The sequence below is a fragment of the Doryrhamphus excisus genome, chromosome 13, assembly GCF_030265055.1.
Source record: "Doryrhamphus excisus isolate RoL2022-K1 chromosome 13, RoL_Dexc_1.0, whole genome shotgun sequence".
Classification (NCBI taxonomy): Eukaryota; Metazoa; Chordata; class Actinopteri; order Syngnathiformes; family Syngnathidae; genus Doryrhamphus; species Doryrhamphus excisus.
The window spans coordinates 5,868,121-5,893,742 of NC_080478.1; the positions used below are offsets into that span (position 1 = coordinate 5,868,121).

Consider the following 25,622-nt stretch of genomic DNA (forward strand, 5'->3'; position numbering starts at 1 on the left):
GACTGTGCACTTGTCCAACCTAATAGATGGCATATAATAAATTCAGCAACGTTAACATTAATGAGTGGAACAGAAGGACACAAACATTAGCAACACTAGCATCGCAATGCGACGTGCAGCACTAACATTACATTCCCATTCACGGCATGCCAGGATAACGTATTCGCTGAAGAAATTCAAAACCATCAAACTCTGTCTCCATCTGTATGATGATTGACATACATATATATAGTTGGCATAGTGACAGCCTATTTTTACAATGTGTGGAAGTGTGGAAAAGCCTGCTTTTGGTTGTTGTTGTCATTTATGGCGGTTAGTTGATTCCAGGCCTGACCGCCATAAGTGTTGTATAAGTATTGATATTGATACCAATCGCATGTATTAACTGTACATTTTTCAATTTGTTTATGTGGTGTTAGTGCCTTTAGACAATTCCAAAGACCCCTGGCCATTTTTTATAAAATAAACTTTTGTGTGAAACAATTTTTGTAGTATTTGACACAAACCTGAATATAATTTGATACGTTTTCCATGTACTGCCACGAATACATGATAACCATATGTTACACCCGCAAACGTAATAACTGCCCACAAACGTAATAAACCACAAACGTAATACAAATCTGCAGCTTTGAATGTAATAATCCCGCAAATGTAATACATTTCCCACAGACATAATCAAATTTGCCCACTGCAAACGTAATACTGAAATTATTACATTTGTTTTGTGGCCGTACATGTGCGTTTTAGTTACAGTATATTATTGTATGTGTGATTTTGTGTGTATATGGGGAAGAAATAATCAAAAGAAATAATAAAATATATAATAATAATAATAGTAATAATAATTTTTTTAACGATTGCAATTATTACAATTATGTTATCTTTTTTTAATTTAAAATAAATTATAATTTAATAATTAAAGATTCCTTTAATGTATTCAAATGATACTCTTTTAATAATGTTTTTCCCCCCAAAAAAAAAATATCTTGTTAAAATCCTTAAAATGACATCTACACCTTCTCCCTCATTAAAAGAAGAACAAACAACAACAACCACAAAGATCATTATTTTGTCTCATATTACACTGTGGAAAGTTATTACATTTACAGATTTTTACTTTCCCACATATGTAATAATTTCCTGCAAATGTAATAGTTATTACATTTGCAGGAAATTCAGTATTACGTTTGCAGTAGGCAAATTTTATTACGTCTGTTGGAGATGTATTACATTTGCGGGATTATTACATTCAAAGCTGCAGATTTGTATTACATTTGTGCTTTATTACGTTTGTGGCCAGTTATTACGTTTGCGGGTGTAACACCATATTTGTATTACTTTATTCTGTTAATTAATATCTGTTATTCATTTCTTATAGAAATCTTTCCTGCTTAATGTAAACAGTGTGGCCATCGTCTTCATGCGTTTTTTTGGTGGGTCATTTGTCACATAAAGACAAAGTGTGAATTGAACAGTTAAAAAAACTAACTGAGCTAACTACATTGCTTGTTTGTTTTAAAAACAAAATGTCACTGTGGTAAAATGTCACATTTGGAGTCCAAAGATGAGAAGTTAGTCGGCTAAAAGACAGCTCGGCAAAGCATGTCAATGTTGCAACGATGAAAACGAAGAAAAGTCCAACGGCAATGGGTTTGATAAAGGAGTGAGCAAACACGCTGGCATCAATTGACGTCGCCTGTGTGAAGTCGTCAAACTGAACCCAAGTCTAGTTTTTATTCTCGCAGCAATACAGGCCAAAGTGTGTCCGATGTCTGCTCAACATGCGTGTTGGCAACCCTACATGACACAGCTCACGGGTAGTGTTTGCCACCGCACGCTGATCCGTTTGAATGGCGTTTATTGCATATGCTTACCACATGTTTTTTATGGAAAACAACCAATACTGATTGGTGGCCGATCGATGGCGGCATCCCTAGAAATAGGCCATTTTTACAGATTTACCTTGGACAGGAAGTGGCGTTGGTGGTTCAGAGTTGAGTAAACCATTCCATTTTCTTCCGCTTATCCGGTTCACGGGAGCAGCAGTCTCAGTAGGGAAGTCCAGACTTCCTGGTCCCCAGCCACCTTTTCCAGTTCCACTGAGAGGACACCAAGGCATTCCCAGGCCAGCTCTGAGACATAATCTCTCCAGCTTGTTCCAGGTCTGCCCCGAGGCCTTCTTGGCTGGGCATTCCCAGAACACCTCACCAGGGAGGGACTAGTTGCCCCAGCCACCTCAACTGGCTCCTCTTGATGTGAAGGAGCTGCAGCTCTACTCTGAACTCCTCACCCGATGGCGGACACTCATTTCAGCCACTTGTGTTTGCGATCTTATTCCTTCGGTCATGACCCAAAGCTCATGACCATAGGTGAGGGTGGGAACATGGATCCACTGGTAAATTAACTTACGGTTCAACCCCGGGAGAGGGTGGGACAATGGTACTGTAATTCTCTGGGAAGACATTCATTCATTCATTCATTCATTTTCTATCGCTTTTCCTCACGAGGGTCGCGGCGGTGCTGGAGCCTATCCCAGCTGTCTTTGGGCAAGAGGCGGGGTACACCCTGGACTGGTCGCCAGCCAATCACAGGGCACATATAGACAAACAACCATTCACACTCACATTCATACCTATGGACAATTTGGAGTGGCCAATTAACCTAGCATGTTTTTGGAATGTGGGAGGAAACCGGAGTACCCGGAGAAAACCCACGCATGCACGGGGAGAACATGCAAACTCCACACAGAGATGGCCGAGGGTGGAATTGAACCCTGGTCTCCTAGCTGTGAGGTCTGCACGCTAACCACTCGTCTGCCGTGCCGCCCCTCTGGGAAGACATATTACTCTTAAATCATTTAAAAAACAATTTAGCAATATATTGTTTAGCTAACTTCCACATTTTTTCCTGTGTATACAGCATCTGTTTATGTGTGAGTATCACATCATTTTCCGGGAAAGCCCTCGGACTGCCCATCTACTCCCCCAGCTTCCCAAGCAATGGCCTCATGGAATGTCTTGGCTGTAAGTGCAGATGATATCAGCCCTTTGTGTGTGTGTGTGTGTGTGTGTGTGTGTGTGTGTGTGTGTGTATTTTGAATAGAGAGGGAGAGTAGCAACAAGTCTGGACTTGATTCTAATGATGGCTGAACCAACATGTAGACTTAATTCTAGCATGAAAGGTTACCTCCTTGTGGTGACTGGACATACGTTTCATCCTGTCAGGGAAGTGAAAATTGGAGACATCACTGTCTTATAATTGCGTCATGAGCGCTTAAAGAATCAAGTCCTTCTGTGGTTCTAAGCACCCCTTATGTGGTCTCCTGTCCACAATAATGAGGCGCTGAGGCAGACGGATGGATAGAAATAGACCCTCCGCTTCAGAAGAGCTCTGGGGTCATCTTTTCCTCCTCCCTTGCTCCGCTCGGACTCTCTCTGCCTTGCAAGTCGATCGATGGCAGCCTGCAGGCTCAGACAACTAGCTTTGGATTTTTTTTTTGCCCTTAAACACAGATGATGAACATGAGACAGAAAAGAAAAGCTAAAGGCACCGTGGCGCTTCTGCAGTACAGATATTCACATTTTCTTTGTATTACACAGAAATCCTGACTGGTTCTAAAGTCGAATGTTTCTAAAGTTGTACAATTGGTATTTCGCCACTATTCTTTTTATTGCTACATAAGCCATCTATAATAATGGTCATGGTTTTATTTCATTTGAACATGCATCAGATTACAGTTGAGTGCATCCCATAATCAGTTCACAGTTCCACATGTCCAAAAGGAGTAGGAAGAAGCAAAGCTTATTAAATCCTACCCCTCCATCTGGTACTTTTACAATCACTAACTGTTACATTTGTTCTCTTCCTGCTTTCCATAATACAGTTGAAGGTTTTTTTGTTTGTTTTTTTAATAATGTACCTTGTACAAGGTGATATGAGCATCCAATGCCATAATGGGTACCATAGTGCGTGTCAATATAGTGATATATATAGCACATCATGACTGGTTCAAGACTCTTCATCCTTGTATTTAGCAAACATCAACTGCTTGTATTGTTTCTTGAATTGGCTCATCGTTGTGCATTGTTTGAGGTCCTTACTCAATCTATCAATTGCGTCTGGGAAACAGTGACACTGACACACAGGAAGTGACCAAACTAGGATTAAATAAGCTCTGCTTCTTCAGACTTCGTACTTGTTTAGCATGTTGGAAACAAATAAACCATAACATTTTTTGATGAAAATATACCTCTAAAACCTGGAAATTATATGGTGCCATAAAGGCTTATCTATTCAGATACACATCATTTATTTACATAATACTAGGGCTGCAACTAACTCATTATTTTCTTAGTTGATCAATCTGAAACTTTTTGTTTCAATTAATCAAGTACAGTGACCCCTATTTACTGTGGTTAATTGGTTCCAGACCCAACTGTTATGAGTGAAAATTAGGATTCCTTATTCATAAATTGAATAGTTTCATCCTTAGAGCATAGAAAACTTGTTTACAACCTTCTAAATAGTTTTTTAACATTATTAGAGCCTTCTAGACATGGAATAACACCCCTACAGTCACCTTTACAATCACGCTACTCAATTTAGTAGAAGTGGTTTAACACGTAAATAACTAACACTTAAATAAGACTCATTCAAGTGTGTTGCTATCAATGGACAAGAATTGACGTTGGGGGTTCAAAGTTAAGTTTTAGCTTAGCATGGGATTTTTATTATTCATCCATTCATTTTTTACCGCTTATCCTCACGAGGGTTGCTGGGGTGCTGGAGCCTATCCCAGCTGTCTTCGGGCGAGAGGCGGGGTACACCCTGGACAGCCAATCGCAGGGCACATATAGACAAACAACCATTCATACAATTTGGAGTGGCCAATTAACCTAGCATGTTTTTGGAATGTGGGAGGAAACCGGAGTACCCGGAGAAAACCCACGCATGCACGGGGAGAACATGCAAACTCCACACAGAGATGGCCGGGTGTGGGATTGAACTCGGGTCTCCTAGCTGTGAGGTCTGCGTGCTAACCACTCCCACCGTGCAGCCGATTTGTATTAGTTGTTTTTTTTCTTTTAGTTTGACCCTGGAACATTATTTCTCATTGGGAAAACCTGTTTCGGAATCTCAACACAAACAGCGTGTTCAACCTGTATGAAACATCCGAATCAAAACCTCATTAACAGGCAATATGAGATTTTAAACGAACAAAAAATACCAGTTAACGTATGTATCGGGCTCTTTTATAGCACACAAGAATACTGTTGCCTGCTCCTTTAATCTCGTAATAACACTGGAATAATTGGTAATACTCATATCGCTGTGACCAATTTGATGATTCATGTTTAGACAGGCGTCGCTTTCCTGAAGCCAATAAGCCAAAACTATCAATGCAGGTTATGGCCTAATGGACTTAGATAATGGCACCATTCGGCTCAGCTTTAAAAATCATAAAGCAAGGCCTGATGGCTGGGATGTGCTTATCGTGGGCCATTTTTAACACCATCGCTTCAGCTCCAGTCCCAGAGAGACATTAAATTAAGGCCTGGCATTCCCTGCAGTAGCTACACTGCTCTACACACACACACACACACACACACACACCTAAAAAAGTGCAAGTTGGCAACATGAGCGTGTATTGTCATGCAAACACAACAAACCAAAAAAACTAGTGCACAATAACAAACAGCTCATTTCACCTCAAAATCCAAACAAAGCATCTTCCCCTTCCGTGATTGGAGACGATAAGCAGATATACAAAAAATGCCTCACAGCTACAGTCGGATATTACAGCGCAGGAACGGAACAAAAAAAAAAAAGTGGGAGGCGGAGAGCGAAAGCCTGGAAGGAGCCCCCCTGTGAGTGCCAAAGATGTGCTCGGCAGGAATGCACCCTCTTCGCTCATGTAACTTGGCAGGCGGGAGACCAGCAGGTTTTCGGCTGGTAGGGGGATTGTCCATGAGGTCATCACAGAATATTTGGTGTCTTTCTCATTTTTTCACATGACTATACAGGTCATTAGTGGTGCTCAGGAAAAGGGTTGTGCTCAACAGATCATCTAGTACAGGGGTGCTCACACTTTTTTAGCATGCGAGCTACTTTTAAAATGACCGAGTCAAAATGATCTACCCACTACAAAAATGCAAAACATCTATTTATTTTCAAATGTATTGAGGATTATTTGTACGTACAATGTATGTTGATGTACCTTACATAACCAAATGAGCCAATATTGCAAAACACACATAATTAACTATTAACATTTTTTGTAATTACCTCCACATTACTCCACATTTCCCTTCTTTGGTACTGCGATGGTAGAATGGCATATGAGGCAAACGCACTTGGAAAAAGACATTGTGAAAAAAAAGTCCACCTCCCATTCCGTATGGAAGTGATATGTTTTTGCCTTTTTACTTGGTCCAGCTCCTTCACTCATTTTAGTGACCATAAACTTTAGCGAGGGCTTAAAATCTGACGCAATTCGCCGACTAGCTTAGCACTTTGCATCGTTGTTTACGCATGAGCGGTGACCTAAAGGTCAAAATTCAGTTGTCATCTGACTGGTTGTCCTGTATGTCAATCAAGTAACGGGGATGGATGATAGGCTGACATCGTAAGTTCTGCTGCACTTAGAGACGTTGTTTGATTTGATTGGTCGCCCGAAGGGCAACATTCAGTTGTCATCTGAATGGCTGCCCTGTATATCAATCAAGTGACGGCATTGATGCTGGGATGATATTTTTTTAATGTCACGCCGCGATCGACCAGCGATCGACCAGTACCACCTCCGCGATCGACCGGTAGATCGCGATCGACTTAATGAGCACCCCTGATCTAGGATATGCTATCATACATGTCATTTGTCAGACAACAAAATATTATCGTTATCTCCTATTTGGCTGGGATCTAATTGAAAGAATTGTAAAAGTATCCTATTGTGTGCTTTGAACTGATTCTTGATTAACTAATTCGCTACCAAATAGGTATTTATATGTTTTTTTAACCCCAACAATTTATTTTTATGTCATGTCTTTTACATGTTTTGATCCAAAAAATAGGTGATGACACAACTGCACAGTAAAAGAGATCATGTGTGGTGCAGTTTTAAAACTGTAAAACAGCCACAAGGTGGTCGAGGTGCATCTATTCCCATGTAAGAAAGCGCTCCACAGCAAGCGGGAATTGAACATGCACGGGTGTGTCGCGTGCAGGAAGTTATGCATGAATGAAATGGAGACTTTTGTTAGCAAATACGGCCCGGAGGAGAGTGGATGCCATCCTCGTACTTTGCCCCATGGCTGGTTATTTAGCACTTGTATTTTAAAATGCACGGATAGGGAGTCAGCAACGTATAAAGTTTTTTTTTTTTCTATTTGGGCTCTCAGTTCCGCAGAATATTACAGTACAGGTCATACAGACTAGTTTGTACTCAGAATACTGTACTAAAAGAAGTTTGAAAATATTTTGGGGCATTCAAGGTTTGACATCACTCTCCAGGTTGCAAGCTTTCTCACAAGGAGACGAGATGGCGTCGCCATTTCTAGGCATGCTAAAGCGCCCAACCACTTGCTTCTGTTGTGTGTCCCGGACGGACTCAGCCACAATACTTAAAACAACGGCTCACCCTTTCACATCATCACTCAACACTGGTTAGAAACTGAGGCCCAATGCTGTAACATGAACCTTTCAGAGCTCCCATTCAATTAAAAAGGACACCTGCTTTCAGAACATCTCCGTAACCTCAGCTCTGACAGCCTGGTGGAAAAGATTTCGGATCAAAGGCTCCAGACGTTGCAATAAATAAGAGACCGTGACACTTTATATCATGGAAACACAAGTGTCCATGTCATCGCACAAGACTCCAAAATCATCAGTTTTCCAAAGTGAACTCAGAGGTTCCACAGTCACTATCTCCAATATTCAAAGCTAAACTCAACCATCCTACCCCCCCCCCCCCCCACACACACACACACAAAACCCAAATTGGCAACTCATTCAATTCGAGATTATACACAGAATACCAGGGGTCTCAAACACGCGGCCCGTGGGCCAAATGTGGCCCACAGGACACTAGTTAGAGGCCCCCGCTTTGATATGAAAGTTTAATGTTAGTGCGGCCCGCGCAAGTTTGATATGGATGCTGTATGGTATCATGTACCCAGAAAAAATTATTACGTTTCATTAATGTTCATGTTAAAGGTTAAATAACTGTTAATAGTTATCCTCCCTAGCCGTGTGGAAGTGGTACGTTTTTGGCTATTTAAGTTTAAAGGAAATAACTTGAAGGCTACCGTTTAGGTCGCTAGCTCTCTAGTTTGCGAGTTAGCATGTGTCTCAAGACCCTGCAGTTGCGCAATATTTTGTAAATAAAAAGAGTATAAATGTGACTATAGTTGTGTTTTGTCATGTCTACAGGGCTCTAATGATGCTTTGTTTTTATTATTTGCCATTTTATTATTATTATTATATTTGTTTATTACTGATTGATTGATTTTCTTTATTCTTGATTTGTTTATTTATTTTTCATCATATTTTGTGCAGAAAAATAAAAATGAACATATTTGAGAACTGTGGAATGTTTTATCAGAGCTTTTATTGTAGAAAATCGGAACCAAAGCACTGAAAAAGTTTGTATATTTTTCTGTTTTTAGTAAATGCGTTTTTTTTTTTTTTTGTGGAAAACCTGATGCGGCCCAGCTTTGCCCAGACCCTAGCTCCAGTGGGCCCCAGGTAAATTGAGTTTGAGACCCCTGATCAAGACAGACAATTACATGCATGCTTCCCGGCACTGTACACCAATTTTGGATATAAGTCACAGATCTCCTATCACATCTATTATTAGGCTGCAGCATCCCTCCGTTGTAGGAGACGTGTTATCTGTACCATTACATAATCACACTATAACTACACCGTTTACAGCCAAGAAAACAGTCCTCCTCAACTGGAAAAGAAGAAATCAACACAACAATCACACACTGGAAGAATCTGATCAACTCTCAATAGAGTAAATGTCAGCATTGATTCTACAAAATATGGTCTCGAGATCTCAATTCCACACAATTATTTTTCTCCCCTTGGAATTGACTTTTGAGCACACGCATCCTAGGTTTTGCATCTTTTTCTGTTTGTCTGCCTGGTGGTTGTTAGACAGCATGTACGTATGCCCATTAAACAACCTAGATAGATAGATAGATAGATAGATAGACTCCCTTTATTGTCATTGCACAAAAACACAGTAGTGAAATTGCCAACGAAATGTCGTTGCCTGGCTCCCATATAATAACAGACACAAAAGAAGATAAGTAATAATAAATAATAATAATAATAATAATAATAATAATGTGGAGAATAAATAGATAGAATAGACACCAAATATGAACAACATAATGTAAAGTGCAGCGTGAACAGTAAATTGCCCAAATAATTTAAATCATTTAAATAAATAATAATAATGTGATTAAAGGTAGAGGGGCTTATTTGGCACTGAGCAGTCTGATGGCCAGGGGGAAGTAGCTGTCTCTGAACCTGGTCGTCCTACAGCGGATGCTGCAGAGCCTTCTCCCCGATGCCAGGCGAGAGAACAGTCCATGCTGGGGGTGTGTGGGGTCAGAGCAGATCCGATGGGCTCTAGATACACACCGGCTGTTTGCTATGTCCTTAATGGGGGGGAGCGGGGTCCCGATGATCTTCTCCGCTGTCCTCACCACTCTCTGCAGTAACGTCCAGTCCGAGGCCTTGCAGCCTTCCCAGACCAGACGGAGATGCAGCTGGTCAGCAGGCTCTCGATGGTCCCTCTGTAGAAGGTGGTAAGGATAGGAGGGGAGAGGGAGGCCCTTCTCATCCGCCGCAGGAAGTGCAGTCGCTGCTGGGCCTTCTTCGCCAGAGCGAAGGTGTGGAGTGACCAGCCGAGATTGTCAGTGATATGCACCCCCAAGTACATGGTTGTGTTCACAACTTCCACGGCTGTGTCGTTGATGCTGAGTGGAGTGTGGCTGGGTCTGGATCTCCTGAAGTCGACGATGATCTCCTTTGTTTTGTCAACATTCAGGATCAGGTTGTTCGCCTTGCACCAATCCACAAGGTGTCGCACTTCCTCCCTGTAAGTCAGTTCGTTGTTGTTGTCCTGAATGAGGCCCACAACTGTTGTGTCGTCCGCGTACTTCAGGATATGGTTGCTGCTGTACTTGGGGCGACAGTCATGGGTCATCAGGGTAAACAACAGGGGGCTCAGAACACATCCCTGGGGTGAGCCGGTGTTCAGGGAGATGACACTGGATGTGTTGTTGCCCACTCTGACATACTGGGTTCTATCTGTGAGGAAGTCAAGCAGCCAGTTGCACAGGGAGGTCTTGAGGCCCAGTGGCTCCCACTTGCGTACCAGGTCCTGGGGGATGATCGTGTTGAAACCTTCCCTATCACTTCCCCTATCACCCATATCACTATGTCAATATTTACTTTCTGTTAGATTATATTTTCCTTATGTTGCCTGCTTTAACTAGTTTCTAAATCAAAAATAAATTGGTCCTCCAGAGGTGTGGAAGTGGTCACAGGAAAGAAAGAAAGGGAAACAAAAGTTAAAGCGTTGTTGCCGTTCCTTTCCAATTCCTTGAGAGAAACTGGATTTTCAGAGCAAAATGGACAGTAAAAAGTTCATCACTTTCTGTGGCTAATATGACGTGTGTGCATGTGTTGCCCCCCCCCACCCACACCATCCAGCCCTTGTCGCCCCCCACCCCATCCAGCCCACTGCACTGACACACCTGCAGAACATGACCTCATCCTCCCATCAGGATGATGTCAGATTACCGTCATGTCCTCCGTAGTTAGGGATGGGGAGGGAATAAGGAGAAAAAGAGGGAGAGCGGTATAGGGAAGAGGCAATCCAGAGCTGGGAATGTCTTGGGAAAAAGAGGGGGGGGTAAATGAGGAGACAGGTGGCCCTGAAACTGAGGCAGCCACACAAACACACAGAACCTCCCCTCAAGGCTGGGATTAGAGCGGAGGCAAGTGTGCAACACCCCCACCCCACCCCCCCTCGCTAATCAGTCATTGCATACGAGACTGGAGGCAACAGGGTGTTCTCTCCGTGTGTGTGTGTGTGTGTGTGTGTGTGTGTGTGTGTGTGTGTGTGTGTGTGTGTGTGTGTGTGTGTGTGTGTGTGTGAGACTGGAGGCGAGAGTGTGAAATTAGAGTGATAAGGTAGTTAACATTCAAACCTCCCCACCCACCCCTTTTGCACCCCCACTGAACCCAAAGCACACACACACTTGCTTCTTTCATTCTGCTCATGCCTGTGTGTGTGTGTGTGTGTGTGTGTGTGTGTGTGTGTGTGTGTGTGTGTAAAAGATGCTATTTATTACAGGAATAATGAGATACTGCCAGTTAATAAAATGTTATTTTTGCATCTTTCATGCGAGTGTCAGGCGTTCCCCATCCGTCTCGACGAACCCCAATACCCCACCCTGTCCCACCCCCGCCTCTGTTCCTCTAAACTGGCAGCTAATTATGCCGCCACAGTGGGGCCGATGCTTCATATTCAAGCACGAAGACTTTCAACAGATTCAGTGCAAAAACAAACAAAAAAGCTCCCTCACATGAGGCTTCTTCTCAGTGGGGGCGTATCCTTGAAAAGTACAAGAATGGGAAAATGGGGGGGGGGGGCTGAAGCAAACAAAGAGACACTGGCTCATCGCCTACAGTGACATTTACCTGTCTGTATTCTTTTGTAGTGGTTATTATCTCCACAAAACGAGGTGATGGTTTTATTACTGCTTTAGGTTCTGTGCAAACGTCAGTACTATCTTTCTTGCTCTAATTAACTTTCATTTTCATATATAATATCTCACAAAACTACTAAGTACACTCACATTTTAATTTGATCTTCTCAATAATCCAAAATATACTGCATTTTACAGTAGTCAGTGTATAGTTTGTACAACAGTATAGGTTTACTGTCAACACTGAAACACTGAGATCAGCACCTGGGCAGATTTTATTACACTATATTCTCTCAATGGACAACACTATAGAAATGAAACGTGGATATACTTTAGAGTAGTCTGTGTACAGCTTCTATAGCAGTATAGATTTTTTCAACCGTCCAACGTGCCGCCATTATTGGCTAAATAGCCGACAACACAAGCAAGTAGCAAGGTTAATATCTTGCCAATAGTCAAGCATGCGTGGTGGTAACATGCGGTCTGGGTGGTCTGGGGCTGCACGAGTGCTGCAAGCATTGTGGGGCCCGCATCAGTGCATTCCAAATTTTCTGGAAAAATGTTCCCCGAAAACCCTCATCATGCTGACATGCTGATTTGCTGACATGATGTCAACTTCACAACGTTGTTTTGATTTTTCTTGAGCAGAAAGAGACCGTTTATGGTAAAGAGGGGAAGCGTGACGGTAACCATAGAGCAATACAAGAAATTAAAATACAGTAAACCTGGGATATATCGGATTCAATTGTTCCCACTGGTTTTGTCCGATATAAGCGAAATCCGTTATATGCGTATACCGGAAAATGTCCGTTTTACGCATATATCGGATTTATATCCGGTATATGCGTAAATGGGATTTTATCCGTTATAAAAAGGCACTTCCTTGACTATGTTTCCAATGTACCTGGACGCGCAGGCAACGCTGCAAACGCTGCAAATGACGTCGTATAGCGGCCTGTCACGATTCGGCGAATCGGAGCGCCACGATGCGGCCATCCGATATATGCGAGGGAAATTTTATGGAAATGCATTGGAACAGGACTGGAGATTTTGTCCGAAATAGGCGAAATCCGTTATAAAAAATCCGATATATGCAATGAATTTTTATTGGAAATGCATTACAGAAAAATTGGTTCTTTTTTATCTGTCCGTTGTGAGCGAATTTCCGATATATCCGAGTCCGAAATATCCGAGGTTTACTGTATTACAGAGGTAGGGAACCTATGGCTCGGGAGCCAGGTAGGGCTCTTTTGATGACTGTATCTGGCTCTCAAGCATTTCTTACCACAATAAAAATGTATGTTTGCTAACATTTTAAAGTAAACATCACAGAAATGACTGTTAAAAATAATATTCAAAATCAAAACTTTCTTATGCATTTTAATCTGTCCATCTATTTTCTACTGCAATACGGCCAACCATATCTATCTTTCCTGATGATATTTTCCAGGTCAAACACCAAAACTCGATTATTACTGGGTAATGCGGTAGTCTACCTCGGTCATTGAGATGTCAACATGTAAATATAAACTTTCCTCCTTTAGTCAAATAGTCACCTAGCTAAAGCTGCAGAACCAAGCCTTCTGGTGAAGATGGCCAAAAGAATGAAATACGTGTACTGAATACGGTTCAAAACCATGCAGCAGCAGAAGTTGCATTAATGGCAACAAGTATTAGATTTATTATTAGACACTGCGCTGCTCACGAAAGTGTGCTGGCCACACCCCCTTGGCGTGGGGTAGTGTGCCTGGTCTACGTAATTAGAGCCCATTATATCTAAAACTGTTGGTCTTACATAAAAATGCACACATTTTATTGCATTCAATGTTTAAAAAAATGTATATGGCTCTCACAGATACACATTTTCAAATATCTGGTCTTCATGGCTCTCTTAGCCAAAAAGGTTCCCGACCCCTGCTGTATTACAAGGCTATAAGTCCTGCAGTATGTGTCTGTTTCATTTTGTGTAGGCCAGTCAGCAATCCAAATTCTTTTTGCAAACATTCCTTTAGTGTGTGTGTGTGTGTGTGTGTGTGTGTGTGTGTGTGTGTGTGTGTGTGTGTGTGTGTGTGTGTGTGTGTGTGTGTGTGTGTGTGTGTGTGTGTGTAGATAAATCCATACATCACTGGCGGGCACACACGCGGCCAGGTTGTGTGTGTATGTGTAGTATGTGTGTGTGCGTACTTAATGAGTATGTGTTGATTGATTAGACTGCAGTAATTAGGTGGAGTTTGAAGGCATGGAAAGGTCTCCGTTCTGATGGGCGTGTCCCTTCTGGAGGGACGGCGGTGGATGTGATATGCACCATTATGTATAATACACACACATACACACTCACACACACACACACACCCGAGAAGACAAAATCTCCGATGCAGCATGAGTCATCCCTCAGGGGGGGCAGTCCCGATACTTGCGACCGGAGGAAGGATGTGTGTGTTGCGGAATGAGATGTGCTTGTGTCAGCAATTTATTTGTGTATGTTTTTTTTTGGGGGGGGGTTCTGCTGGTGACCGGATGGAGTCCTTCTCTCTCTCATGTTGACTTCCTCTCTGCTGCCCACACTTCTCACTTGCATCCCTTGTTTTTCATAAATGCAAATAATCTTCTCACCAAGTGCATGAAACATCCACCTCCACTTTGGATGAGATGGAGTCATGTTGTGCAGTAAACATCTCCACCGCTTGGTCAGCAGCGGTACTACACCCTTATTATCGCGTCATCTCAGCTATGGCAGCACTTAATCTAAACACTTGTTTTATTTTTTTCTCTTAAATTCAGACTTTAGTCATGGATTAACCTGTGTCAGAGTCAATTCTCTGCAATTAAGGTGATATCTTTTTTCTTTGATTTTTTGTCCACTCCCAGGAAGTTCTACTACATCACACTGCTGAGAGACCCTGTGTCCCGTTACCTCAGCGAGTGGAGGCACGTCCAACGCGGGGCCACATGGAAGACCTCGCTGCACATGTGCGATGGACGCACACCCACGCCCGAGGAGCTGCCCTCCTGCTACGAGGGCTCCGATTGGTCGGGATGCACGCTGCAGCAGTTCATGGACTGTCCCTACAACCTGGCCAACAATAGACAGGTACGGATGATGTGTCAGGTGTCTGGGGGATTGTTTGTTTCTTCTTTGTCCAATTCAACCATAAAAGTCAGAAGGCACATATGTTAGACTTGAGAGCGGCCATGTTGGCTCGCACAGTCTGCATTTGGAGAGGTTCTTGTGCACCAAACTCATCCAAACTCAAACTTGATGGAGCTTCCTTTGTCCGTACCGCTAACTCTTCCTCCATAAAATTGTCTTTTTTTTAAATTAACCAACTGCTGATTGATGATGAATGAATCCAGAGGTGTGTCCCTATACTTTTGTTCATATGGTGTATTTATTTTACTACCTTTCCTTTTATTATTTATGTCTATAAATATGTTAACTGGGTATATAGGATATATTTTTTATATATAATATAACTAATATATTTGATTGCTAATTATACAATGTATATTTCTAATAATCCTCGGCCATCTCTGTGTGGAGTTTGCATGTTCTCCCCGTGCATGCGTGGGTTTTCTCCGGGTACTCCGGTTTCCTCCCACATTCCAAAAACATGCTAGGTTAATTGGCCACTCCAAATTGTCCATAGGTATGAATGTGAGTGTGAATGGTTGTTTGTCTATATGTGCCCTGTGATTGGCTGGCCACCAGTCCAGGGTGTACCCCGCCTCTCGCCCAAAGACAGCAGGGATAGGCTCCTCCACCCCCCCCACCCCCCCGTGAAGAAAAAGCGGTAGAAAATGAATGAATGAATGAATATTCTAATAATGATGTATTAATTTAGTAATTATTTATTGTTTCATATAATATATAATGTAATATATAGAATACATACTATTGCATATATGAATGAATATATCATTATAATTATAATTATTTGATATAAAATAATGAATTTTGTTTTACTTTTTCCCACAAATAAAAACAATTCTACAAATGAAATAAATTACTCAACACAGGCTCTAATCTGCAAGAGTTACAGCGTACAGTACATGTAAAAACATGAGTAACAGGCTTCTCTACACATCTTAAAATAAACACCAGCGGAAGTTTGATGATCTATCTTTAACAGGCTATCCTTGCATGATGTTGCTGTTAAAGTGACTAAAGTGTTAAAGTGTAATGTTAGCACCGGAGCTTGCATAGCGACAGTACCGTTGTCAACCTGTGTGTCCTCTTGTCCCATTCCTTAATGTTTATTACGTTTATTAGGTTGGACAAGTGCAGAGCTACAGTGTATGTGTAAAAAGTTGATAGCACATCTTGGCGACACACCACAACAACAAACATCTCATTAGCGTTAAACTCAGAGACACGACAAAGCGGCGTGTTCCCAGCAGGGCTCACTAAGAGCACTTTTAGACTTTCCATTTAGTTTGTGTGAAAATACTTCCATATTGGATTGTCATGACTTTTTGTCGGTGTATATGTGATATAGGAATGAAGAGTCTAGCTTTTGGTGCGGTTAAACTACTTAGAATTCCTACGAGGCCCGTTGTACCTGGCCCGGGATAAAGTACTTTGCACTGAAAGATCTCAATGTGCATTCAGGAAGTGTTGTGTTACAGTAGAGACGCGGCGCTGCATACTGATGCATTCACACCGCATGCACCTGCTGGACCGCCAGGATGCTTAAAATGCGTGCATCTGCGTGTGTCTGTGTGTGTGTGTGTGTGTGTGTGCGTGTGTGTGCAAGCAACACACATTTATAAGTCACAGGACCCTGAGTAATAACACCCTCAGGCTCAGATGAGATAAGCTGGCCAACACATTTATGTGGGAGTCTGAGATAGCAGGAGAAAAAAAAGAAAGTGTGAATTGGGAGGTGTTTATGGCCGACGGGCAAACTTCTGAGCGTGTGCAATTCCTCCTTGTAGCCACTTTTGCGACTCCCCGGGAAAAATTAGTACACGTCTGTTGGGTTTGCTTTTGGAACATCTGACTGATAGCTCAACTCAACTGTCAAAGCCTTGTTGCCGTTGTTTGCAGCAGAACAAATGAAGGCTAGGTATTGGCTTGGTAAATAGCATACCGTGCCTGTAACACACGCACAAAACTGCAAATGTTTTGGAAAATTATGAATAGAAAACTTTGGTAATGGTTTTATGGTAATGGTTTAATTTCATTTGAACATGCATCAGATTACAATTGAATGCATCCCATAATCAGTTCACAGTTCCGCATGTCCAAAAGGAGTAGGAAGAAGCTAAGCTTATTAAATCCTAACCCTCCATCTGGTACTTTTACAATCAGTAACTCTTACATTTGTTCACTTCCTGCTTTCCATAATACAGTTTAAGGTTGTTTTTTTTTGTTTTTTAATAATGCACCTCGTACCGAAGTACAAGGTGATATGACCATACAATGACATAATGGGTACCATAGTGCGTGTCAATATAAAGGATTGACCGAAATATCGGCCGGCCGATATATCGGGACGATATTTGCGTTTTTTCCTTGTATCGGTATCGGCCGATATGTGCGTGGGTTCGCCGATGTATTTTTCCACCGCATGATTTACAGTCAGGCATCCGCCGGGGCAGCTTTGTGTTGCCCCGGCGGCAGAGGACCCCGCAACACACATAGTCGCGGTACCCCGCCCCCATTGTTGAGTCACATCAAGAGCGCGTTTTCAAAAGTAATAGAGCTAGCTTGCTTTTAACACTTTACCAAGCCCATCACATTTCACTGGGTGATCGCTAGGCATAACACTTTAATATATCGTACTAAAATTGTGTCAGTGTGAGCGTGTGTTTGTGGGTGTGGAGGCGGGGGGGGGGGGGGGGGGCGTCACACTGTGGAGGAGCAGTCATCACATTGATGCTAGATAAATTTAAACTATGACAGAAATTAATATTTATTCCTTTTAATGTTGATAATGCCGTTGAAATGTGTGTTTAAGAAAGCTGAATCCTACTGTGTTCAGTGTTTACGTTTCAATAAATATTTGTTTAAACATGAGACCTGGAATATTTGTTATCATGGTCATTTTTTCATGTAAATTGAGGGATCAAAAGCAGTATCGGCCACAAATATCGGCCCAAGCAAAATCGGCCATCGGCTAAGGGTGATGGAAAAAATCGGCATCGGCCCCAAAAAAAACATGCACGGCACGGTGGTCTAGGGGTTAGCACGTAGACCTCACAGCTAGGAGACCAGGGTTCAATCCCACCCTGGGCATCTCTGTGTGGAGTTTGCATGTTCTCCCCGTGCATGCGTGCATCCGGTTTCCTCCCACATTCCAAAAACATGCTAGGTTAATTGGCCAATTTGGGGAAAATTATAACAAAAATGCCAATCATGGACCCGTCTGAGAAATCCCATTTAAGTTAGTTATGGGGACCTGTGATTGGCTGGCGACCCAAGCAAAATCGGCCATCGGCTAAGGGTGATGGAAAAAATCGGCATCGGCCCCAAAAAAAAACATATCAATCGATCCCTAGTCAATATAGTGATATATATAGCACATCATGACTGGTTCAAGACTCTTCATCCTTGTATTTAGCAAACATCAACTGCTTGTATTGTTTCTTGAATTGGCTCATCGTTGTGCATTGTTTGAGGTCCTTACTCAATCCATTCCACTTTGATTTTGATACTACTTTCTTAAGTTGGCATTGGCATTCGCAAAAGTGTTTGGAGTTGTTTGGTTGCTGATCAACCCCTGAGGCCTGTTATGTTTGCAAGCTCCGTAATGTCATTATCGTGTAAACAAACGAAATGATCAAACTTAAAGCTCCTATCTGTGTAGCTGAATGACAAATTGCTAACAGAGCTCCTGGCTTTATTTTAAGCTGTGTAGCAAAGCCTGCCTTTTCTTCGGGCTTTGTATGCTTTGTTTCTGTATTTTCTGGTCTTGCCTCTGATGCCTCCATAGTTTTTCCTTTTCATTTACAACAGAAACTTCACCTCTAATTTTTTGTCGGCGGTGTGCTTCTTCTATTGGATTGAACAGGCTACATGTTGATTCATTTGAGCACTGCTGCCATCTCGCTGCAGGCTTGTATATTGTTCAAGCATGAATTCCATGTGTGCAGACAAGCACGAAGACACTGATACGGAAAGCCCTCCTGCCTCTTTGCCCCGACTCCACTTAATTCTCCCCCAATGATTTGCTCTACCACGCAATTGTGGAGTGTTTCTTTACAATGGCGCCAACTAGTGGTCTGGCATCATACTACGTATAGTAGTAGTGTTTTGTTGTTGTTGTTTTTTGTAGGTAAAGTATATTAGAACAAGAATTGTTTTGACAGTGCAGTGTTCCCTTGTTTATTGCGGGGTCCCCAAAATAGCCGCAAAGTTATTTATTATAAGTTATTTGTTTCGCCTTTGTACACCTTTAACATGTCCTCACATTTCTCTCTTGTTTAACCTTCCTCTTGTGTTAGCTTTCTGGTATCATCTCTTATGTTACCGGGTCAGTTTTGACCCATGTATTAAATCAGCTATAAAATACAAAAACAATAAGTTACCATCAAATTTGCTTCTCATGTCTTGGTTTCCTTCTTAGGCTTCCTCATCCATGAAAATGTTGATTTTAATACTTTTGGTGTGGGCATTTTTTGTCACAATACCCCTCAATTTTAATTTCCAAAAATGGTCAAATGAACCTCAAAAGAATCATATTAATAAATTGAATTCTTTTGTTACCTGGCTATTACTGAGGGATATAGAACATATCTCTTAAATCAATTAGTTTTATTTATTTTCTCATTTTAGATTTAATCACTAAAGAAACATCTATGGCAGAGGTAGGGAACCTATGGCTCGGGAGCCAGGTTGGGCTCTTTTGATGACTGTATCTGGCTCTCTGGATTTCTTACCACAATAAAAATGTATTTTTGCTAACATTTTAAAGTAAACATCACAGAAATCACTGTTAAAAATAATATTAAAAATCAAAACTTTCTTATGCATTTTAATTCGTCCATCTATTTTCTACTGCAATACGGCCAACCATATCCATCTTTCCTGATGATATTTTCCAGGTCATACACCAAAACTTGATTATTACTGGATAATGCGGTAGTCTACCTCGGTCATTGAGATGTCAACATGTAAATGTAAACTTTCCTCCTTTAGTCAAATAGCTAAAGCTGCAGAAGCAAGCCTTCTGATGAAGATGGCCAAAAGAATGAAATATACAGAGTACGGTGCAAAACCATGCAGCAGCAGAAGTTGCATTAATGGCAACAAGTATTTGATTTATTATTAGACACTGTGCTGCTCACGAAAGTGTGCTGGCCACACCCCATTGGCATGGGGTAGTGTGCCTGGTCTACGTAATTAGAGCCCATTATATCTAAAACTGTTGGTCTTACATAAAAATGCACACATTTTATTGCATTCAATGTTTAAAAAAATGTATATGGCTCTCACAGATACACATTTTAAAATATCTGGTCTTCATGGCTCTCTTAGCCAAAAAGGTTCCCGACCCCTGGTCTATGGTGTTCAGGTCAATTTTGAAATGAAAAAGCAGAACAGGTTCAGATCTTGGTTCACTGTACTTCTTGCCATTCTTTCCATGATCCAAATTGTAAATGTGAAATCAGCCATCAGTCAATTGAGTGAATTCCCCTCACATGTCTGGACATTGAAAAAACGGTCAAAATGAGAATCCCCTGAAGTATACATGATGAGAAGAGGAGCTGGTTGTCATTGTGTTGGCTAATTGTACACTTATGATTTCAATTTTGGCTCAAAATATTGCTTTATAGTCATATTATTATAACCGGGTCGAAACCAACCCTAACAATACAGTGGTCATAATTTCAACCAGACCATTTTAAAATGTAGTAAAAATTATTTTTTTGGTTTTATTTTGTGAAAATAGAGTTTCCTGACAAAGTCAAACAGCCTTGATGCAATAAACAAATGTTATGGGATTCTTTTTGTGCATTAAAATGTGAAACTGGTCGGTGCCGACCCTAACACAAGAGGAGGGTTAAACTCTCAAAGTAAAAATTTCATTTGAATTTTTATGCACAACCTACTTGGTCGGACACAACAAATAGATTCTTCAGTCATTCAGCTGTGGTGTTTTTGTGACCTTGTTAATAAGTGTTGCACCTTCCGTAGTGTTTATCCAGCATCATACTGAGGATTCATTTGTTCCTTCGGGGGAAGGCTTCAGTCCAGGGGTCCAGCTGGCTTCTTAAGCCATTTTGGGTGCAAAGCATTTCTTGTTGTGGGTTTTGTTGGGGCGAGGGCTTGTGGCCTCGCAGCGTTCGTAGTCGTACACTTGGCTATCGCTTACAGTACTGTATGGGCGGCGAGCAACAGCTCACAATGTTGGCTAGTTTGCTCAGGGCCACAACAGGAAGACTACAGCAGAAGACTGCAACATTTGACTTCCCATAATGCAATTCCCATCTTCCTAAAGGGCCATACTCGGCCTGTAACAGCGTGTGAAATTGTTTTGAAAAAGCACAAAAATTGCACTCATTCAACAGCCCCTGTTGTTTTTTAGGCTTTAATGTAATCATCGTACAAACAAATGAACACAAACGTGATTATTTTTCAGCTGCATGTTGTCATATCAACACCTCCACAAATTCCTTGTTGTGTGTCCTGTCCTAGGTGCGCATGTTGGCCGACCTGAGTCTGGTGGGCTGCTACAATATGTCCACCGTCCCCGAGAAGAAGCGGGCCCAGCTCCTCCTGGAGTCGGCCAAGAAGAATCTGCGAGACATGGCTTTCTTCGGCCTGACGGAGTACCAGAGGAAAACCCAGTTCCTCTTTGAGCGCACCTTCCGATTGCGCTTCATCAGACCCTTCATGCAGTACAACAGCACCCGCGCTGCCGGCGTGGACCTGGACAATGCTACGGTTTGTTATTTTCCGTTGTGTAACGATCTTGTTATGCATCTCCAACAAGTCTACAAAAACCTGAGTGGGAACACGGCGGTGGTCTTACAATGCTGTGAAGCAACTTGGCATGACTCCATGTTCAAGAAAGCAGCATTGCTTTAAAGATGCTCCTTTGATTGGACCACTGTGGGAGTTCTGAGGTTCACTTTCCAGCAAATAAAAACCAAAAAAAGAAAGTTCTCTGGCAGACTGTTGACTTGTACATCAAAACCCCCGGCAGAAGGGACGAGAGAAAATAACACAGCAGCTGAGTAAAGGTGTTCTGATGGTTATTGTCACTATAAAAAAGAGCAAGCCTGCAGAGTGTGATGTGGGTGGGAGGCAGTGTGGGCTTAAAAAGCACACACACACACACACACACACACACGTTCTCATTTTTGCTTTCAAATCCAAACTTCTTAAGGCCTAGTGTTACTCTAGCAATTATTCAAAGAAAAATATAAAATTATCACTTTGGTTGGCTTCCTTTGATGACCTGTAGAGTCATTTTTGAACTGATGATGTCTTTGTGTTGCTACTATTTACAGTACCTGGTCAGCCCCACATTGAATGCCCTATTTCTGTCTCTGTGTATCTGTTGCTGTAAGCCAGTGCTTCTCTATTATGTTCTAGTACAGGGGTGGGCAAGCTTTTTGACTCACGGGCCGCATTAATTTAACAAAATTGACGGGGGGGATTATGTAGTATTTTACACGTAACAGTCCATTTTTACACCTATATTTTTACACATATTTTACATGTAAAAGTGTTATGCAATCTGCTATATGTGCACTTTGAAATCATTTATTTGATGTAAAGTGTGTTATAAATGTATTATTATTATTATTTTTATTAGAATTATTATCATTATTAGTTATAGTAATGTTATTATATTATTATTATTATTTTGTTAATAATAATAATATTACTGCCATTATTATAGTAATATTATTAACAACAATATTAATATAATAGTAGTATTATCATTATTGACAACATTATTATTATTATTATTATTATTATTATTACTATTATTGTGCTTGTGCTCCTTTTTCCAGGAGTATTTTGTAAACAACAGACCACATCAAATAACGAAATTGATAAAGCAGCTACCTCAACCATCAAAAAGTTGGCACAAGCCACGATGCCAGGTTATGTGTTGAGTTTAAATGAAATACTTTGGAAAAAACAGGCGGGCCATATTGAAACACTTGGCGGGCCGGATGTGGCCCCCGGGCCGTAGTTTGCCCACCCCTGTCCTAGTACAAATACAGCACATGGTAGCGCTGTTATTAAACCCTGAAAGTTTGTGCGCTCTACAAAACCACCCACTGTAATTTTGTACACGCATTTAGGAGACTGACCAGCCAGTGCTTGTGAAATTTGTGCAAGATTGGTTGAAAAACTGGGCGGCACGGCGGTCGAGTGGTTAGTGCAGACCTCACAGCTAGGAGACCAGGGTTCGATTCCACCCTTGACCATCTCTGTGTGGAGTTTGCATGTTCTCCCCGTGCATGCGTGGGTTTTCTCCGGGTACTCCGGTTTCCTCCCACATTCCAAAAACATGCTAGGTTAATTAGCCACTCCAAATTGTCCATAGGTATGAATGTGAGTGTGAATGGTTGTTTGTCTATATGTGCCCTGTGATTGGCTGGCGACCAGTCCAGGGTGTACACCGCCTCTCGCCCGAAGACAGCTGGGATAGGCTCCAGCACCCCCACGACCCTCGTGAGGAAAAGCGGTAGAAAATGAATGAATGAATGGTTGAAAAACTTGTCCATAATCGATCAAAACATCTTTTTTTGTCATAAGTATATAGATCAGGGGTCATCAGGTGCTACTTTGTGAGCACGGATAGTATGAAGGGCTACATGACCTGTGAACTTCCAAAATGACAAAACTGCACGGATTACTTTTTAGTAATCAGAACAAAAGGAATAGTAGTATTAACACGATGTGAAGCGACTGCTCACATATCAATGTTCATTATTTTCCACAATAACGGTAACAAAAACATATTTTTTTTTAACAAGAAACATTTACGTATTTATGTGCTCACAAATTTGAAAGCCAGAGACAACACCTTTCTGTGATTTTTTCACCTGCCTAGTGAAAAAAGTCCTTTGTTTGTCCAAAGCTGCCTTTAACAAACGAGCCTTTTCCGTCCTTAATGTGCTGCCGGGTGGGTAGCTCGCATTGAAGCTTTCGTGACAAGTTTTGAAGTGTCTCTCCACATTGTGCCGCTTTGGTATGGCAACAGTCGTCCCGCAAATAAGATACATACATTTTTCTTCAAAATACGTAAATAAAAATTCTTCCTCCCAATCACTGTGGAAAATGTAAGTCCTTTTTCGCTTTTCTGCCATGTTTTTGGGGGCTAAACTGCACGAGTAAGCTAACTCCTCATCACCGCTGCACTATATCGGAAAAGCGGTGAGCGGACGCGTGCGCACACATGAACTATGACTTGAGGTAAGAGTTATAAAATATTCATTCATTCATTTTCTACCGCTTTTCCTCACGAGGGTCGCGGGGGGTGCTGGAGCCTATCCCAGCTGTCTTCGGGCATAAGGCGGGGTACACCCTGGACTGGTCGCCAGCCAATCACAGGGCACATATAGACAAACAACCATTCACACTCACATTCATACCTATGGACAATTTGGAGTGGCCAATTAACCTAGCATGTTTTTGGAATGTGGGAGGAAACCGGAGTACCCGGAGAAAACCCACGCATGCACAGGGAGAACATGCAAACTCCACACAGAGATGGCCGAGGGCGCAATTGAACCCTGGTCTCCTAGCTGTGAGGTCTGTGCGCTAACCCCTAGACCACCGTGCCGCCCGTTATAAAATATTTTCGTTTAAATTTTTGATGTTATAAGACGATTAAAAAAATACATGAATGTAAGCAATTCTGATTCAAAATTTAAAGCACAAAATAACAATGATAATTTGTAATCAGTGCTATTTTTTGAAGATGCCACGCGGGCGCCTTAAGTGGTCCACGTGGGCGCCCGCGGGCACAGCGTTGGTGACACCTGATATAGTGTTTTTAGAATTTTATTTTATTTTTTATTATTCTACCGCTTATCCTCAGGAGGGTTGCAGGGGTGCTGGAGCCTATCCCAGCTGTCTTTGGGTGAGAGGCGGGGTACACCCTGGACTGGTGGCCAGCCAATCACAGGGCACATATAGACAAACAACCATTCACACTCACATTCATACCTATGGACAATTTGGAGTGGCCAATTAACCTAGCATGTTTTTGGAATGTGGGAGGAAACCGGAGTACCCGGAGAAAAGTCACTCATGCACGGGGAGAACATGCAAACTCCACACAGAGATGGCCGAGGGTGGAATCGAACTCGGGTCTCCGAGCTGTGTGGCCTGGACAAGAATTTATTCAAAAAAATCTTTTCTTGTCTGTCCTGTCTTTTCTTCAGGTTCAGCGCATAGAGGAGCTGAACGAGCTGGACATGGAGCTGTACGACTACGCCCGGGACCTATTCCAGCAGCGTTATCAGTACACCCGGCAGCAGGAGCGGCGGCTACAGCGCATCAAGAACCACATGCAGCAGAGCCACCTGGGCCTGGGCCTCAACCTGTGGCCCTCGCGCAGCCGCCAGACCTCCGGCTCGTACCCAGAGAACGATGAGGAGAACCAAAGGGAGCGGAATGACGAGGAGGAGGCGGGGGGCAGGACGGAGGAGGCGGCAGGTGGCAGCAGCAGCAGCAGCAGCAGCAGCAGTCGACTCCCCACTGAGGACTACATGAACCAGATCATCAACCGCTGGTAGCAGCAGAACTTATGTAACATAACAAAGAAACACTATTTTGCATTTAAAGTGTCGACAAAAAGACCCCTCCCCCGGTGGTTAACGGTTGCCATGGCAACCAGGGCCCACCCATTTATCTGCACCCGCCTGCCCCCCCCCCCCCCCCCCCCCCCCCCCCGCTGGGTCCTTCTATGTCTCCCG

The 25,622-nt window shown here is 42.3% G+C and overlaps 1 protein-coding gene across 1 annotated transcript in view; it reads left to right on the plus strand.

Annotated features, from left to right (window-relative positions):
• hs6st1a (heparan sulfate 6-O-sulfotransferase 1a) overlaps nucleotides 1–25,570 on the plus strand; it is a 103,667-nt gene extending 78,097 nt beyond the window's left edge. The window contains exons 2-4 of the mRNA XM_058091455.1: nucleotides 14,601–14,823; nucleotides 21,373–21,621; nucleotides 25,089–25,570. Coding sequence (XP_057947438.1) covers nucleotides 14,601–14,823; nucleotides 21,373–21,621; nucleotides 25,089–25,442 — 826 coding nt within the window. The 3' untranslated portion in view covers nucleotides 25,443–25,570. The remainder of the gene's footprint in view (nucleotides 1–14,600; nucleotides 14,824–21,372; nucleotides 21,622–25,088) is intronic.
• The last annotated feature ends 52 nt before the right edge of the window (nucleotides 25,571–25,622 follow it).